Consider the following 18,241-nt stretch of genomic DNA (forward strand, 5'->3'; position numbering starts at 1 on the left):
CTTGCGAAGGCGTATACACCTCAGAATACACCGAGCCCGGTGATCCACCTCCAGCCTGGGACGTAGGCGAGCCTCCCATGACATCAGGCCTCTTCTCCCGCTTCTTCGACGTCGAAGAACAGTGACCAGACGGCGAGCGTCGGCCCCTCGACGTCGCGCGTCTCTTCCTCGGTGTCGACCGCCTTCCATGCCTCGACGGCGATCTCAACCGCCTCGACGACGACCTCTTGCGTCTCGACGACGACCTCTTGCGTCTTGATGACGACCTCTTGCGCCTCGACAGCGACCTCTTGCGCCTCGACGGCGACCGCATCCGCCTCGACGGCGACCTCTTCCGCCTCAACGGCGACCTCTTCCGCCTCGACGGCGGTCCACTCCTCGTCGACGAGGATCCCCTCGACGATGATGTTCTTCTCCTCTTTGCCGACGGCGAACGGCGGTGTCGCTTCGACGGCGAGCCCCGACGCCGGGCCCTTCGACGTCGATCACTCGACGTCGAGACCGACGAGGATGACGACGAAATCGTCACAGGAGACTTCGACGGCTGTCTGTGCACATCCCTCGACGTCGAGCGTCGACGGCGCTTCGCCCCAGAGCCCTGGGGGGACGGGGAACAGACCGTAGTCATTCCTCTCGACGTCGTGGTCGGGGCAATCGACCCAGACGGAGAGTGGGCACGCTTGCTGGTCTTCCTGCCTCTGGGGAGCCCCCCAGAGGCCTCAGCATGGGCAGAAGGAGCCCCTCCAGACCCACCTTGCGCCTTCAGCCTTCTTTCCTCGAGTCCCTGAAGCCTGATCTTCTGTCTGTCCTTCAGGGTCCTGCCAGAGAAGCCTTGACAAATCTCACACTCCTCTGGGACATGGGAAGAGGGAAGGCAGAGGATACACACCTCATGGGGATCTGATTTGGCCTTCTTCCTGGAGCACTCCGGGCATTTGTCAAATAATGCAGGCATATTTGACATCAAAAAGGAGCAAAAACCAAGAAGAACAGCACTAAAGTACTTTAGAAGCACTCAAAACGAAATTAATAGTGAAAAATCACCAATAAACCCTTGAAAAGGGAGAGCTCAATGTTCCAGGGTCCTGTTTGCAGGAGCCGGAAAAAAGAACTGAAAGTAAAAGGGACCTGCAGTGCATTCTGGGATACTGTGAAGTTCTGGAAGGTTCTCTTAAAGGCACAGTATCCTGTTCTGAGCCACATAATGGCAGCCTATAGGGCTTGTCTGTCCAAGTCCTCCTCTCTATCATTCCAGAGGGGTTTTGCTGCTGAAGCAAGGGAAATCTGTACAGGCTTTGCTGTTTTGTGGATTTTTTTGGTGGAATTTTTAGTTGAAGTACTGGACAGTGTAGCCTGTTTTATAGGCTGCATTATCTGTCTTTAATTCTTTCTTAAGTGTCTGTGCAGTTCTGCATTTTTCGACACTTTAAGAGATTATTTTTGATTGCTCCGGGGTCCACGCACATGGGCGGGACTATTCACTAGATTATGACTATACACAGAGATCCCCTACTACAGAAATAGAGATTCAAGATAAAACTAGATAACTTTCTCTACCAATGATATGTCAGACAGAAATGTCTCAATGTAGTAATCAGGGACATCTTCTTTTTACTGTTGGTATAGTCCTCTTTTTCCTGGAGCTGTTCAAGCATGGTAATGTAAATGGTGCAACCAGCTTGTGGAGAGGTGTGGTGCAGCGGACAGGGCAGCTGACTTCGGAGCACAGGGTTCACAGTTCAATCCCCAGCTCCTGAGGCAGCTCTGAATGAATCAAAGCAAAGTCCCCAGGCTTTCCCTTACCAGGGTTTGCTTCAAGGAGATCTCAGTCTTGCTGGAGGGGTATGCTTTCAGGCAAATCTATTTCATCACAGAAAATCCACTATGCTAGAATGTTTGTTCCCTTCCACTCATCTCCCTTCTGCCCCAAACCCTCACAGTGCTGTAAATGAATCCCACAAAACAACCAAGAGAAATATCCACCTCCAAGTCCTCATTTCCAGTAGGCCTTAATAACCTTTTGGATCCGAGTATATGGAGCCCTCCCCTGTAAAGTCTGGGATCTTCATAAGGTTACATGTTAAAGGAGGGCCATCTAGAGTACAGTGTGCAGATGAGCACTCAGTGGTAAGCATAGGAACTAAGGGCATAGGGACATCTGTATTGCTGAACAGGGACGGACTACGATTTAAAGTCAGTCCTGGAAAATGTTTTCAAACCAGACAAACATTGTTCATTAGAAAAATTGCTTCCATTCTGCTCAAGATCACAGAACACTATTTCTCTGAAGTTCAAATTCATTTATGGCCCTAAAAAGAAGTTATGTACCATGCACACAAGTGGATGCACAGCATGCAAATTTTAGCACCACAACAGATGCAAAATCATTGTGGTGAAGGAAATAAAATTAGTTCTATAGTCTATCTCAGGATATTAGGCCCATCGTTGTTCTAGTGACTGTTATGAGTTCATCAATTATTGTTATTGCTAACAATATTATACTGACCTTTCAAGCCTTTAGCTCAAATATGCTACGGTGATCCTAAACATGCCTAAAGTATGCCAGAGCGCATCCTAAACATTGGCAAAGAGTTATTACCACTGGATGAAACCTTCTGCATGCCTATGCATGTGGTTGTGTTTTATTGGGAGCCTGCTCCTCCGGGCCAGGAAGAGCAAGCTACCTGTGGGCAACAAGGCTGATTGGCTGGTTTCATTCCCTGACAGGGTGCTGCATCTAGGATAGGGCTGAGGCACTTTCATAATGGGTCATGACAGCCAATCCAGCACTGAATTCCAGCCAACCGGGGAAATGCCTGAGTCCCAGAGTGGCAGTCCGGCCTCCCGCAGGCATACACTACAAGCTCTGACACTTCTACTGTGTATCCACTCTTTCAGAAAATAGAATTTTCCTGTGCACTATTTGCAAACGTGGCCACATTTCCTACAAATTATGAATTAATTTTCATGAACTAACCTTACAGTTGGACCGCTTTTTGGACAACTACCTTTAAATATATCCATTTAATAAGAGTAATGTAGGGCTGCCGCCAGAGAATTATTTAGATTAAGAAAATGGTTTGTATTTTCCAAATTGAAATCATTTTGTTGTTTGTTAATACTTTGTTAAGCAGTGTCGATATTTAAATGTACAGGCTGGATAAGAGCTTCAAGAGAAGAGAAATGAAAGAATAAATAGAACAGAAACATTTTAGCATTTGTTTCATAATTTATGTTGATATGCCTTGTCACACGTTATAAACGAGCACATGTGTAGTCAATAGGTGTTGCTTTTGCTAGTGGAATTGTTTCGTACTAGATGGGTGACTTGTTTGTGCTGGCCAAAGCTCTCATAGAAATAAAATCCCCTAAAGAGGCAACATCTTGAGCTAGAGTAATATATATGGACAGTGGGAGCAGCTGTCCTATTCCTGAACATAATGCATTAGCAAAGTTATACTATGTTATCAAAGAATAATGTTATTAAAAGGATTAATTGTAAATGGTGAACGTAAAAGGCACACACAGCAAAATACTGCACAGTCAATACAGTGATATTGCTACATTTTTAAGAAAGCCTATTTGTAGGACGCCTTTACTGCGTAAACAAAAAAAACTGTAAATCCATTTAAATGGCATCGTGACAGCTGAGTAAAACAAATGAAATCTCAACTGTGATTAGTGAATAGCAGGCTAAGGCATCCAAATAGCAAGAACTTTTTAAACAAAAAGATCCTAAACCAGGTATTTAAATGTTTTGTTTCAGCAAAGTAAATTCATTAAAGAGAAAACAGTAGCTGTGTTCTAATAAAAGATCCACTTGAACCCCGTGGGAACCCAAGTGGGACAATGTAACCATACATGATGAACAGCCAACCCAAGCAATGGCAAACCATGAAACACATGACAACCAATAACTGAAGGGGGCTGATCTAAAGCTCTTTCTCTTTCTCTCCCTCCCTCGCCCCTCTCTCTCTCCCCCTCTCTCCTCTCTGTCTCTCTCCGCCCTCTCTCTTCCCTTTTTCTGTATTTCTTTTGAGAAATTAACGACACAAGGTCTCCCAGACAACTAAAGCTGCCTGTAGCCAGATTTTAAAACCGTTATTTAGCATGTCGGGTATTAGTCTTTGTAGGAATACTTAACCATGAGTTTGGGAATCAGACAAATATTAAAATGTGTTGTTTGCGGCACCCCTAACGATCATGGACATAGAGGGCCTAGCGCGCAATGCACAGTACATCTAATGTTGGCGTGCAGCCTTCTCATGACCATTCTTCTGTCAAGGGTGCAGGCAGGCTCAGTGCTCATATCATATTTAACTTTGCATGTGGTGTACCTTTACACAACAGAGGTATTTGTACCTGGAGTAAATGGGATCCCAGCTCTTTGGCCACGTTGTCCAATGGCCCGATACGACTTGGCTGTCCCCAGGCATCTCCCAGACCTGAAAAAAGAAAGGACAATTAGAAAGCTTGTCTACCGTCAAAGAATAAAGTGAAAAAGCGAACGTGTATGAATGAAGCCTAGGACTTAAGGATTTTGCTTTAAATAGATTTACTCCATAGACTTCTATGGGACAAGTACTCAGCAAAATGATACATAAGAGGAAGCAGAGGAAAACAAAAGACTGCAAAAACATATTTAGGCAAAAACGAACTCAAAAATATGGACTCCCAAAACAACATCCTTACAGAAATACACATCCACTCACATTTTGACCTACACTAAACAAATTTGTCAATTGCTTGCATCCAAATGTGTTAATGCTAAAATTAAAATAGTACGTTTAACCCAGTGCTAACGTTTGTGGGAAATGAGTCCAGCTGGATTGAGGGTTTAAACACTGATTGAAATGTTTGCATGAACATACATCTGTAAGAGTTTATGTTTTTACATGAAATCCCATCAAGGAACTATGATGTTAAGTCAATACCCAGAGTACTTCCTGGCTGAGGTGACAACTGTTTTTTAAGATATTGAAAACACTGGAAAAAAACCACCAGAATTTACCAAAAATAGAAACTGAAAACAGGAAAGCCTATAAATACTCTATCCCCTGGAGAGTGCTAAAGAAACAGGTGAGATTGTCGAGCACTGAAACCTAAAAGACTTTTATCCTGTAGGAATTTTAATGTGTGCACCTAGACAAGGCATATGGCATAGCATGGGTGCCTTGGTGCAAGCCTGTTGGGTAGTAAAATCCAGCAATAATCATGGCTCAGTGGCCTGCCCCTGGGCCCTGTGGCTAGTGCACCAGGGCCCGGCTGATAGCTCTGCACCTGATCGAGAATCACTCCAACTGAGCTACAGCTCATGTGCGCCTCTTTGGTGTATGGGAACGGTAAGGTAGTCTCTCTTTATATAACACCAATATTCTCAACAACAAAAAATAGTTGCTTCATATACATCACACACAGACCTTATGTAATGAAACAGACACGTTAAAATCAACGGGGTTCTGCTACTGTCTAGCCTATACTTGTCTATGGCAACATTGTGTACGTGAGACTAGGCATTAAAGGTAAATGTCCCTGATGCACTGAGGATGAATTTAAAGGCATTCATATGCTCCACCCGAGGGGCGCACTAAAGAAAAACTTATGCTTAACAGGTTAAGAAAATATTACTTTTTCAAATGGAATAAAGGCATTCAGTAAAATGGCTATATGGTCTTTCGTTATTTGTTATAAATAGAAGAGTAAAGGGAAAAATGTCAAAGTCGGGTTAAGACAATACTATATATAGCAAATAGATATTTAGTGATAACGTGTAGACTCATCCTACTCTCAAGAGGATTGTTATAAAGTATGTTATACCATGGGTGGTGCTGTCATCTCCCAGGGGCATCAGAGTTGCTGTACTATTCCGACCCATGCTTTAACCCGCCTTTCTCACATGGGTCAGAATTACGAGTTTGAAGGTATTTAAGGCATCCGATATTTATCAGATGCGGTAAATAAGTTACATTTGAGCAGGTCAAACCAGCCAAATATTAACAGGGGACAACATGTGGCATTTACTATATCATCCGAATTGTAATGCGTTACAACCAAAATCTGCCTGTTATTCCCCAGAAACTTCTATATGTGTTATGTAATATGTGTTATTTATAGCACCCGATAAATAACACGCCCCGTGGTGTCATTATTTATCAGAGGCGATAAATAACGCCTCAACTCAGAATCAGGCTTTTGCCTCTTGCAGTTTTAACTAAAACATACACTGTCCGCTTCACACAGTTTAAAAACAGAGAATCCCTTCTCTCTATGACACCATCCATCCTTCATCTCATCTCCAGATTTGATAAACTGTCATAATATCTCTGTCATCACGGAAGGATTTATCACTGTACTTAATATTGCGTTAAGTAGGTGCCGCTGCAAGTGCCCCAGTGCGTAGTGCAGCCACCCACAAAGGAATAAGCAGCACTTTCACATATATGCACATTATACGTAATTGACCTTCAGTAATGTTTGTCAATTGGACAGAACTGATAAATTATGACCAAATCTATCTCTTTGGTCAGCAGCATGGGTTGGGTGCACATCCTGCATAAAAACACTAACAATATCAGATTTACATCATTCGAAACAAACAGGGGGATGCCAGCTGAGAGTGAAACTAGAGTCAGTAGAGATAGGAATCTAAGCACTATGAGCACTGGACACTCTACAGTACTAAACAAGAGGTACTTTACTGGATCATGCTTGAATTACTAGCAATATTCATAATAACTTAGACCAGTGTTATAATCGTATCAGTATTGTAATTGATAACAATGATAATATTAACAGTTATAATTGTTCTGTTTATTATTTTTGGTAGCATTGTTATTTTTGGTATTAATGTCATTATCATTGCAGTATTTTCGCTGTTACAAATATTCATTATTAAAATATTACAACGACTAGTTACTCTTATTGCTACTATTTAATTATAATAATTTTGATTAAGATCCTTTTAACCAAGACATTGGTGCTGTCATTATTTATAGTAATAACGGTGGTGCTTATGATTAATACTTCTTCTCATCACTACCACTAACACTACTGTTGCTGCAACTACCTCGACTGATAATCATCATCTTCATAATAAGACCAACCTAAGTGCTTAGTACTGTTCAGCAAGGCGTGAAAAATGACATTAGACAGACCCTAATACTTACAATTGGCAGAGGTGCAAAGCATGTGACCAAGTAAAGGACAGAGGGCGAAAGCTGAGTTCCTTTATAAATTCAGTGAAATTCCGAGGCAGGGTAGAGTGCATTCTGTTTTTCTAAATCGAGGTTCTCCAAAGTTGTTCCTGGAGGCCCGGATCCATGCCAGATTTTTAAGATAACTATATTTATCTGAATGGGGCTTTGCAAAAAATCTGGCATGGATTCGGCCCTCCCGGCTTTTGAGAACCCTGCTTTTTTTTTGTTATTCTTTTTATTATTGACAAAAAACAAACAAAACAAGGCAATAGAAGCAGTGTAGCAGGACATGTGTTCAACGAGGAGGGAAAATGCATTACAGTACAATACATTGAATCATTAATGTAGGAGGGGGGACAGGGGAGAGATCAGAGTCAATTTTTTTTTAAGGCTAAACAACCCTAGGAATGTCGGGTCAGGGGGAAAGAGGTACATCCGGAATATCTGCTAGGGGAGATGTGCAAATATCTCCACGGTAGGAGTTCCATTGACCCCAGATTTTACCCCACTTCTTAGGTCTGCCCCGCGCTACATACACCGTCTTCTTTCTAAACATACACCAGTGCATGTTTTCCTTCCAAGCAGAGACGGTGGGCGGCCTCTGGGAACCCCACAACTGAGCAATGCCTCTCTTGGCAACCATGTTCCCAAGGGTCGCCCACTGCGTATGTGCCACATCATAGTCATTCGGTTCCCTTACATTCAACAGACAACGCCTGGCCTCAGGCAACAGCGCGACACCCGTGACCTCCGTCATCACAGCATGTATTCGAGTGCAAAATACAACCACTTCCGGACACTCCCATATTATATGGAGGAAAGTACCAAGTAAACCACAACCACGTTTACACAGGAGAACCCTGCTTTTAATGAAAGTATACTATAGCACACCTCTCTCCACCAACCCAATTTGACATCTTTAGTGTCTTTTTTCTTTTAATCGAAGAGGTGTACAGATCTACAATGTCTGCCTTAGCTAAATTCAGATAAAAAAGTGAGTCATTTGGCTTTTGCCAAAAAGCTTTCTGCTAAGATACTCAATGGTGAAGAGATTGATGACGCTGCATCTTCAGGGGTTATGACTCTACACTTCCTCTGGGCTCGTGAGATGGAGCTGAGAGGGCAGCTTTGCCAGTGAATTTATCAAAATGGAATAAGTAACAGTCTAATGTACATCTGTCTTCATGGTTGGAAAGGGCCTTAGCACGATTGGCATCTCCCATCAAAACCTAATTATTTGCAGATGCAGAGACAAAGAAACCCTTTCTCAACTTCTCCAAGAAGGAAATATATTTTGCGTGAGTAAAACATTGTAAGCTGTAAGGAGACCTATGCAGAGGTGGGTTGTTTAACCACTTCTGTGAAGCCATTCACTGCATTTGTCGCTAAATAAAGACCATGTTCATCTACAGTTAAGCAAAATAAGGATAGTGCTCAATAGGCCGCAAATATGTTGAATCCCCATTAAATAATTAAGGAGGGTCTGTTTTACTGGGCGTGTGATCTGGGTGCAAACATTGTGAGGCACATTTATCATTGAGTTGCACCGCCCTTACACCATGCAAGGGTGACTATTAAGTCAGATTTATCCAGCCATGCATGGCCACCATGCGTGGCTTGATAAAGCTAGAGTAACAATGCAGCACAAATTGCTGCTTTGCGTTGCTCGGTCCAAGGGAGACGTTCCGTGGGTGCAGCATGGGTGTTCCCTCTCATCCACTCTTGGATTTTGGTGCATTCCCAGATGTATCATTACTGGTAGACCTGGGAATGCGTCATAATGCTATATCCCCAGGTGACACATAACAAGGAGAAATATTTTTATTTCTCCGTGTTTTTTTCATCTTTCTTTGTGTGTTGCATGCTGCAGTACACATAGAAAAAGGGAAATGCATCAGAGTTTTGTGCCGTCTGCAAGCCAAATGCGATATCCACTTACTTAAAAAGAGGTAACCATTCCCAAGGTACAAGGCTTCAACATGTATGCTTCTTATTTATGCGATTAAGGAGGAATGGGATGAATGAATCATCAACAGTTTGCGTCACCCAGCAATAAGCTTGAAAAGCAATAAGAAAATACTGCATCAGTACACCACAACATCAACAGCCTTTTTTCAAATGCACCTAGAAACTTTATTTCAGTTACAGGTAATGAACCTGTATTGAACTAGAAGAGGTCTCATCCATTGGGAGCCCTGTGTCTCGATATTAAAAATACCAAACACATAGAACTAGCCACTTATTTTAACCGTAAAACAATTTAGAAAAAAAGGGGGGGGGGGGTGGGGGGGCCTCTGTTACCGGGTCATAGCCATTGTATTAAATAGCTGCGTCCGCGCGCGAGTGGCCATGCAGCTCAAATAGTGGCGTCCAAGCAAACCTTTACACATTAAAGACTCGCGTTTCAAAAATGTTAAGTAAACTCACACTTAAAAAATCCATGACACATAGAACTGGCCACTTATTTAGGCCGAAAAACATTTTCGAAAAATGAGCCTCTGCTACCGCGTTGCAGCCGTTGTGTTAAATGGCTGCGTACGCGTGCGAGAGCCTATGCAGCTCAATTAGTGGCGTTCAAGCGCTCGGGCAAGCATTTAGACAATAAACACTCGTGTTTCAGAAATATTAAGTAAAATCACGTTTAGAAGATTCCAAAAGTGCCTATTTCACATCCAGCACCAATACATTAGCTGTAACATTAACCTAAAAAGCTGAAAGACAACTCGTAGTAAAGACCGCTATTCACACATGCGTTTGCTGCATACCGAAATTAATAAATTGCAAGCAGCGTGATTGTACCTATGCTAAAGGCATTTAGTAAAAAACCACTAGTATGTTTAAAACGCCACACAGAGCCTCTATTGCAAAATCTGCTGGTTACTTAAGTGACAAGGAATATTCTTATCTCAATTGTAAATCTCCAAGGACTCCTGTCCTGTATACGCTTCCCAAAGTACATAAGGACCTTGACAATCCTCTAAGCCGACCCAAGGTCTCTGGTTGTGGGTCGGTCCTGGAACAACTTTGTAAATATATTGACATCTTCATTAAAGATTTTGCCACTTGTACCCGCAGTTATGTGCGTGATAGTGGAGACATTATTTCTCAGCTGGAAGTGATGCAATTTTGTCCAGCCTCAGAATTGTTGGTGTGTTTGGATTTGGAATCCTTATACACCAACATTCCACAACGAGAGGGCATTGAAGTTATTCGAACCCTTTTGGATACTCGGCCGGCACCTGTGCCAGTCCTGACTGACTTTATTGTTGAACTTTTTACTATTTCTTTGACACGTAACTATTTTGAGTTTGACGGACATTATTATTTACAGGTAAAAGGTACTTCTATGGGGGCTTCATATGCCCCCAATTTTGCTATATTGTTTGTTGACAATATTGAACAGGGGTTTATTTATGACTCCGTTAATAATCCTTACTTTGAGCACATACGTCATTGGCGACGTTACATTGACGATATATTTTTCATTTGGACTGGCACAGAGTCTGATTTATCTCTATTTTTATGCTGGCTCAATTCGTGTTCCCCTGATTTGAAGTTTTCTTCTAATTGCAGTAACTCCCATGTTGACTTCCTGGATTTGACTACCTTCCCACATGATGGGAAGTTGTCCACCAAATTGTTTACAAAATTGACAGCTCGGAATACACTTTTGGAATATTCAAGTAACTATCCCAGAGGGTTGCGGGATGGCTTGCCCTTTGGGCAGTTTCTGCGTATACGCAGAAGTTGTTTTTTTAAAGAAGATTATTTCCATGAGGCTGAAATTTTGTCAGAGAAACTGAGACAACGTGGTTATCCACGTAAATTAATCAAAAGATCCATGAAGAGAGCATGGTATAACCATCATGAGTTTTTATTAACTCCTAAGAACAGAAAGCAAACCAATCGAATTCCATGCGTAACCACATTTGGAACACGGATTAATAAAATCTCAGGGATTATTAGAAAACAATTGCCACTGGTAGTGGCAACAGGCATTACACAGGAACAACCTCTATTTTCCTATAGAAGGGGAAAAAAATCTTCGAGACCATCTGGTTAGGGCCGCTTTACCTAGAGCAGAGACCCCCAGTTTAACAATACTTTGGGGTCTGAACAAATTGCCTGGACACTACAAATGTGGCGGCTGCCTCATGTGTGATTCAAGTTTAAACACGAAACAATTTGTACACAGCAGTATTGTCCATGATTTAAGAGATTACTCTAATTGCAACACACAAAATGTTGTATACTCGATTTGGTGCCCATGTGACCTTATTTATGTGGGGCAGACGACTCAAAAAATTAAGACACGTTTGGCACAACATAAGAATCGTTGCAAAACTGAAAATGCCCCACTTGTGACCCATTATTTGGAACACAAACATGCCCCTTCACAAATGCGCTGGCAGGTTATTGAAGTGGTGCATATCCCTGCTAGAGGTGGCAGTATTGCCAGTATTCTGAATAAAGCCGAATGCCGCTGGATGCTTCGATGTGATAGTATTAACTGTGGTTTAAAGTCAATGGAGGAGTGTCATTCCATAACCTATGGTTAAAACACTGGTAGTAACAATGTGTTTATATGATGAAAAAGTTTCTTACTGTAATTATTCCTAGACTATGAACTTAATTGCTTATTGTGAAAATATCGCTTGATGCATAATTCTATGTGTATATGATTGCACAATATATATATTTTTTCTGTCTGAATTGATACATGTTTTGTTGCATATGTTTCATTTTTGTAACCATATACGTATGCTTTGAATATTGTATAAGAATCTGTGAATGAATTCTTAGTGCCTTATGGTCTACCTCTTTTTTGTAATATCACTTGTAATTGGACTACCTCGTGGGAAAACGCTATCCCTTTCCTTCTCTTTTCGTTTCCAAAAATCTTCCTTTTCGACTTATTCAAACCTTAACTAATGGCCCATTCGCAAGCGAGTAGAGGATTACCTGCTCTAAGATGGCGCACAAATTGCACTTGAACAATATGGTCGGCAATGGATAGAGGTGTAGCGCAGTCTATACCTTGTGACTATTCCAAATGGCGCCCGGGCTTTGCCCGGAGTTGATAGTCCCTCATTGGTTTTGTTTAATGTCGGAATTGGTATTTATGGGAGGAATAGGAAGGCCGGGTTACTCCCTTGAATTCAACGCGGCAATATTCACTGAACGGTAAGGCTCTGTGTGGCGTTTTAAACAGTACTAGTGGTTTTTTACTAAATGCCTTTAGCATAGGTACAATCACGCTGCTTGCAATTTAATAATTTCGGTATGCAGCAAACGCATGTGTGAATAGCGGTCTTTACTATGAGTTGTCTTTCAGCTGTTTAGTTTAATGTTACCGCTAATGTATTGTTGCTGGATGTGAAATAGGCACTTATGGAATCTTCTAAACGTGATTTTACTTAATATTTCTGAAACACGAGTGCTTATAGTCTAAATGCTTGCCCGAGCGCTTGAACGCCATGAATTGAGCTGCATAGGCTCTCGCACGCGGACGCAGCCATTTAACACAACGGCTGCAACGCGGTAGCAGAGGCTCATTTTTCTAAATTGTTTTTCGGCCTAAATAAGTGGCCAGTTCTATGTGTCATGGAGTTTTTTAAGCGTGAGTTTACTTAACATTTTTGAAACGCGAGTCTTTAAAGTTTAAAGGCTTGCTTGAGGGCTTGGACGCCACTATTTGAGCTGCATGGGCACTCGCACGCGGACGCAGCTATTTAATACAATGGCTATGACACAGTAATAGAGGCCCCCCTTTTTTTCTAAATTGTTTTACGGTTAAAATAAGGGCTAGTTCTATGTGTATGGTATTTTTAATATCGAAACACAGGGCTCCCAATGAATGAGACCTCTGTTAGTTCAATACAGGTTCATTACCTGTAACTGAAATAAAGTTTCTAGGTACATTAGAAAAAACGCTGTTGATTTTGTGGTGTACTGATGCAGTATTTTCTTATTGCTTTTCAAGCTTATTGCTGGGTGACGCAAACTGTTGATGATTCATTCATCCCATTCCTCCTTAATCGCATAAATGAGAACATGTTGAAGCCTTGTACCTTGGGAATGGTTACCTCTTTTTAAGTAAGTGGATATCGCATTTGGCTTGCAGACGGTATAACATTATGGAGAATATCAGATTGGTTTCTCACTTGAATTTTCTTTTACAGTATATTTTGGATACAAATTCCCTGCGAGCTCAATACCGTAGTGTGAATGCTCATGGAAGAATTTTTAAGACAGGTGAATTATGATTTTTTTAGAGACCTGTGATTGGTGGTGGCTTTTCTATTTGGCTCACTGGATGTGTGAAAGGGATTTTTCCTTTTTCATTTTTAAATCTTTGGGTTTATTTTTGAACCAATTCCAATTTCTTTCACTTTGAGTCTATTCCTTTCCTTGTCCTTCTTTTCTTTTTCGTATTCCTCTTCTCTCTTTAACTGAGTCTTTTCCTTCAATGGAGTTCGAAACCCAATGCAATTTGTGACATATGCATTCTCATTTGCATATCTTTTGACGCTCAGCGAACACTTTTATCCTGATGATGACCGCGTAATTCAACAGTGGTCGAAACGCCGTTGACGCTTATGTGGCCAATAATTTACAGAGGACACATAATTTTTGTATATGTTGTTTCTTCATTGTAACATATTTTATGTCTGCCACCTGTCTGGTTTGTGTGATGTATTGTTTGTATACCAGCAAGTATTTTTCTGAGCGTGCTTTTTCTTAATTTTGTATTTATAATAAATTTGTGATATTTTTCTAAAACCTTTTCCTGTTTTGTTCATCTGATATACGGTTTCTCCCTACTATCTTTTTTCCTCTTTTTCTTTCTTTATGAACGTAAATCTGTTCTTTATTGATTAATTTGTGAGTAGATATTGTATGTTGCAAGTTAATTGTCTCCTGAACTGTTGTTAGGAATATACACTAACTCCATGTCTCGGCAGTCAGTCATCATTTTGCAACCACTTGAGCGATCACAAATCCTTTGTGGATTCCTTTGGAAGGGCAGGATATTTCTATGCTGCTCCATTCCCCATGACATTTACATGTGTAATAGTGCTTAGCAATGGTGCAAACTGCATTGTATGTGTGTTTGCACTGGCCTTGCAAATGCAAACTGCTATTACGAATCTGGCACATATTGTCCTTCATGCCTCCTCAGTTTATATGAGTTGCAGTGTTTGTACGTGATTTCTGTATGTATGCTTATAATGTAGCAGGGAAATGCATTAAACAGTTGAGGTAAGGACTATTATTATTTTTCAGAGGTTGACAACCTGATAAACAGAGTGCTGGTTAGTGGCTATTAAATTTGTACATAGCAGCCAAGTCTGTGGTTGTAAGCACAATATGAACCCGGCAAGTGTTGTAGAAAGGTCTTTTGAGCTTGAAAGTTGGATCACATGGTTGAGGGGTCATGCCAGGGTAGGGATGGTTTGGGAGTGTGTTATCTGCTCCCACATGTTTTACTCTGGGTAGAGGCATGGGGGATCCTCAGTCATGGAGTCTACTGAAGGCCTGTGGCAGTCCTTCCTCAGTGCATAGAAGGAGGACAAAGGTAACGGTGGTGATGACTGGAGGAGTGTTGCCCGCTTACTCTGTAGTGCTGCAGGAGTCAGAGGCCTCTGGACTGTGCTCCTGCCCACAGCAGTTTCACCACGTGCTCATACACACAAGTCTGTGTCCGGTGTCTCTGAGCCTGGAATTAATTGGTCCGGAATTGTGGTACTATTTATTCCTGAGCCATCAGGCCAATCAAATCAAATCAAAATGGCAAGTGGCAAAATTCTACAAAGAGGTTTCGTAAAAGCCTAAAAACGTGGCTGTTTAATCAATAACTGTGCCCTTCTTCTGGTCCTTCCTAGCGTACGCCGGGAAACCCATTTTGGGTAGCTGTTGCACCTTACAAATTAAAAATACAATACAATACCTTAATATATTGTGAATAATATTGTCAGTTTTCAATATTGCTGTTGTAAAATCCTGACATCATTTATATTGCGAAATATTATATAGCACATAAGAATTTAGTTTTATTCATAACTTTTGAATAGAATTGTACTTAATATTTAGTTTTTCAATATTGGTGACTGTAATGTTGTTATTGATATGTTTTTTAAGCAACTGTTAGTATAATCGTTCTAGTGAATTAGTGAATATCTTTCATATATGTTATTTTGATTGTATATATTTTAGGATAGGAGCAGGTTGCATGTTTAATATGGGATTAGGGTAGGATGTGTTTTTACATTTTTTTTGGTTTAGATTGTACTTATTGAATTTCATTATTTGAGTCTACATATTTTAATCAATTATTTTTAAATACATTGTATTTGATTTTTTATTCTATTTAATTTTTTTGTAATTTTTTATTTTGTTTTTTGTTAAATACATTTATTTATTGCAATGTTATTTATTATATTTTTTAAAGGGTAAGATTTGAATTTTCAAATATTTAAATGCAGCTATATTGTTTTGCTTTTAGAAACTGTTTATTAATTAATTTGTATTGAATTTATTTGGTACTTTATTTCTGTTCATGCAATTTTTTATACATAGGGCATTATTACGAGTTCAGTGGTCCATAGGGTTGCCAAACCTGTGGTGGTGGTCCGACCACCACCACACTGAGGGTCCAACCACAGTGTTCAGAGTGTGGCGGTCGGGCTGCCACAGAACTGTTGCGACTGCCGCATATCAAGGATCCTGCAACAGTCTCACAGCTGTCTGAAGATGAAATATGCACCGCTGAGCATTTCGAATTGCCTCACTGACACAGTTTTCATGGCGGTGAGGTCACCATGAAAAGGGTGGCAGTGAGGCAACAAAGAGGGCCCTAACAGAGCGCCCTTGTGCCTCTGGGCCAGGGGGCACATGCAGGGGGTCACATGTTGTGTCCCCTGTAAATGTGCACCCCAGTTCCTGCACAGTGCAGCATTCACCACATTGTGCATGCTGCACTGTGCAGGAACGTGCTGTGGTGGTGTTACGAAGGTGCCTGACCAAGGCTCTTCTATGCGCCTTAGGCACCTCCGTGACACTGCCATAACACCACTCTCCCACCAAGGATTCAACTCGGAATCCAGAGGGTGGTGTGACCACGGCTTTGGCAGTCCTCCTGCGGAGCGCTGCCATGACGCTCTGCAGGAAGACCACCAACGTCATAATAAGGCCCAAACTGTTTCTTTAAATAATATGTTTGTCAAATGTTCTGACTGATAGGTTACTGGGTTACTTTTGAGTTTTAATAGTAATTTTGATTTTAGAATCTATGATTTTCCCAATGTGATTTTGAAGTGGGAATACAAATTCCAGCCCGCCAAAGTCCAACACTTTCCCTAACGTGGTTAAGTTTGGAGTAGGAATAGAAAATGTAACTCCCCTCCCCCACCAAAGTCCAATAAATTCCCCAATCGACTAACGTCTCGAGTGGGAATAGTAAATCCTGCCCCCACATACTCCAACACTTTCTTCAACGCGGTTAAGTTTAGAGTGGGAGTAGCAAATCAAACCCCCCTAAGTCCAACACTTTCCCCGGTGTGGTTAAATTTGAAGTGGGACTAGTTAATGTAATTTACACCATTTGTTTTTAAATTGTTTATGTTAGTTACTTTGCAGTTTAAAATATTAATACTTAGTTGAGTAAAAATACACATTTATTTGACAATTAAAAAAAAAAATCAAGTTTAAACATTGTTTTAAAATAAAGTTTATTTTATCATTTTGTATTGAACATAACACATTTTATTGTTTAACAAACGTTTTAAAGTTTACAATCCAAAATGTTATGTCAGGGACTGTACTGATAATAGTTCTTGGTAGCTTTGTTCTTTGTTGGGTATTTCTAGAAATCAGTAGAGGGTAGGGTGGGTTCATTTGTGGTGAGAGTTTGTTTTCATTTCTTTGGTAGTATGAGGATTCTATTAATATATTGTAATGTCTGCTTAGTTCTGTGATAGGGGCATAGGCTAATTCAAATAAAAATATTTTACTACATTTGCAAATTCTGCATTTGTGGCATATTCTTTACTGAGTGTAGATTTTTGTAGGTGCCTCCATATACTTTGGTTGAAGTGGTAGAAGCATCCTTGTAGTGATGTCTGTGGGTAAACTTTTAAGATAGTTTAAATCATAGCATGTTCCAAATCCATAATGATTTGTGTTGTAATCTCGCTTTTCTCGTATTGGTACATTCCACACCTCCCTTCCCTTTCACCTCACCTTGGCATGTTCCGCTGAATCCTGACTTAGAATGTTTTTTTTTTTTTATTATTTTTTTTTTTTTAAAACCTTTATTGTGCATGAAAAGAACAAATACGGGCCCACAACCGTCGGGTCGGACACGATACTTCAAAGCACAAATGCAAGTAAAACAGTCCCCCAGCGGCATCAGGTAAGTGAGCAATAATCAATGGACATTACAGTGAAGAGACGCATGGCGCCGGGGAGAAGGAGCAATGAAGGTTAAATTTTAAAGTTTTCTGGTCGAAATAATTTCAATAAAGAATAAGAACAAAGGAATACTGAGCCCCTACAATAGCTTCACTACATGAGCAGGGGGCAGCGATACTAAAAACAACAATGGAGGTGAATACATCGGACAAAATGGCGGTACAAAGAAAACTACAAGAGCAGCAACCAGGATTCACGTACCCCCAACTGTGCCACCCCCCCCACTAACCCCTATCGCGGACCCAGAAAAGAAACAGCTAAAGAAAGCGCAGAAAAATAGAAAATGAGGCCCATAGAAACTAAATGACAAAAACTAAATCCCACCCCCCACCCTACAGCAATGCGGAGGCTACGGCCTGCCCCCCCCGGCAGAGTGTCTGTCGCCCACTAAAGAACCCGAAATATAGACGAGAAAGGAAAGAAAGAAAAAGGAAAAAATGGAAAGAAAAAGGAAGAAAAAGCCCTAACAGCGGAGAGAAATGGAGCGAGAAAAGAATAAACTAATCCACTACTCCCAGAAAAAGGAAAGGTGAGGAGGAGCCCACCCAATATCAGGATCTCCCGGACATCCC

The 18,241-nt window shown here is 41.1% G+C and overlaps 1 protein-coding gene across 4 annotated transcripts in view; it reads right to left on the bottom strand.

Moving 5' to 3' along the window:
• The window catches only part of SIM2 (SIM bHLH transcription factor 2), a 453,956-nt gene that overhangs the window by 344,075 nt on the left and 91,640 nt on the right, over positions 1 to 18,241 (bottom strand). For all 4 annotated transcript variants that reach the window (XM_078655937.1, XM_078655940.1, XM_078655939.1 and 1 more), the window contains one exon: positions 4,363 to 4,445. In XM_078655937.1, coding sequence (XP_078512063.1) covers positions 4,363 to 4,445 — 83 coding nt within the window. The remainder of the gene's footprint in view (positions 1 to 4,362; positions 4,446 to 18,241) is intronic.

Source organism: Lissotriton helveticus, chromosome 8 (genome assembly GCF_964261635.1).
Source record: "Lissotriton helveticus chromosome 8, aLisHel1.1, whole genome shotgun sequence".
Lineage (NCBI taxonomy): Eukaryota > Metazoa > Chordata > Amphibia > Caudata > Salamandridae > Lissotriton > Lissotriton helveticus.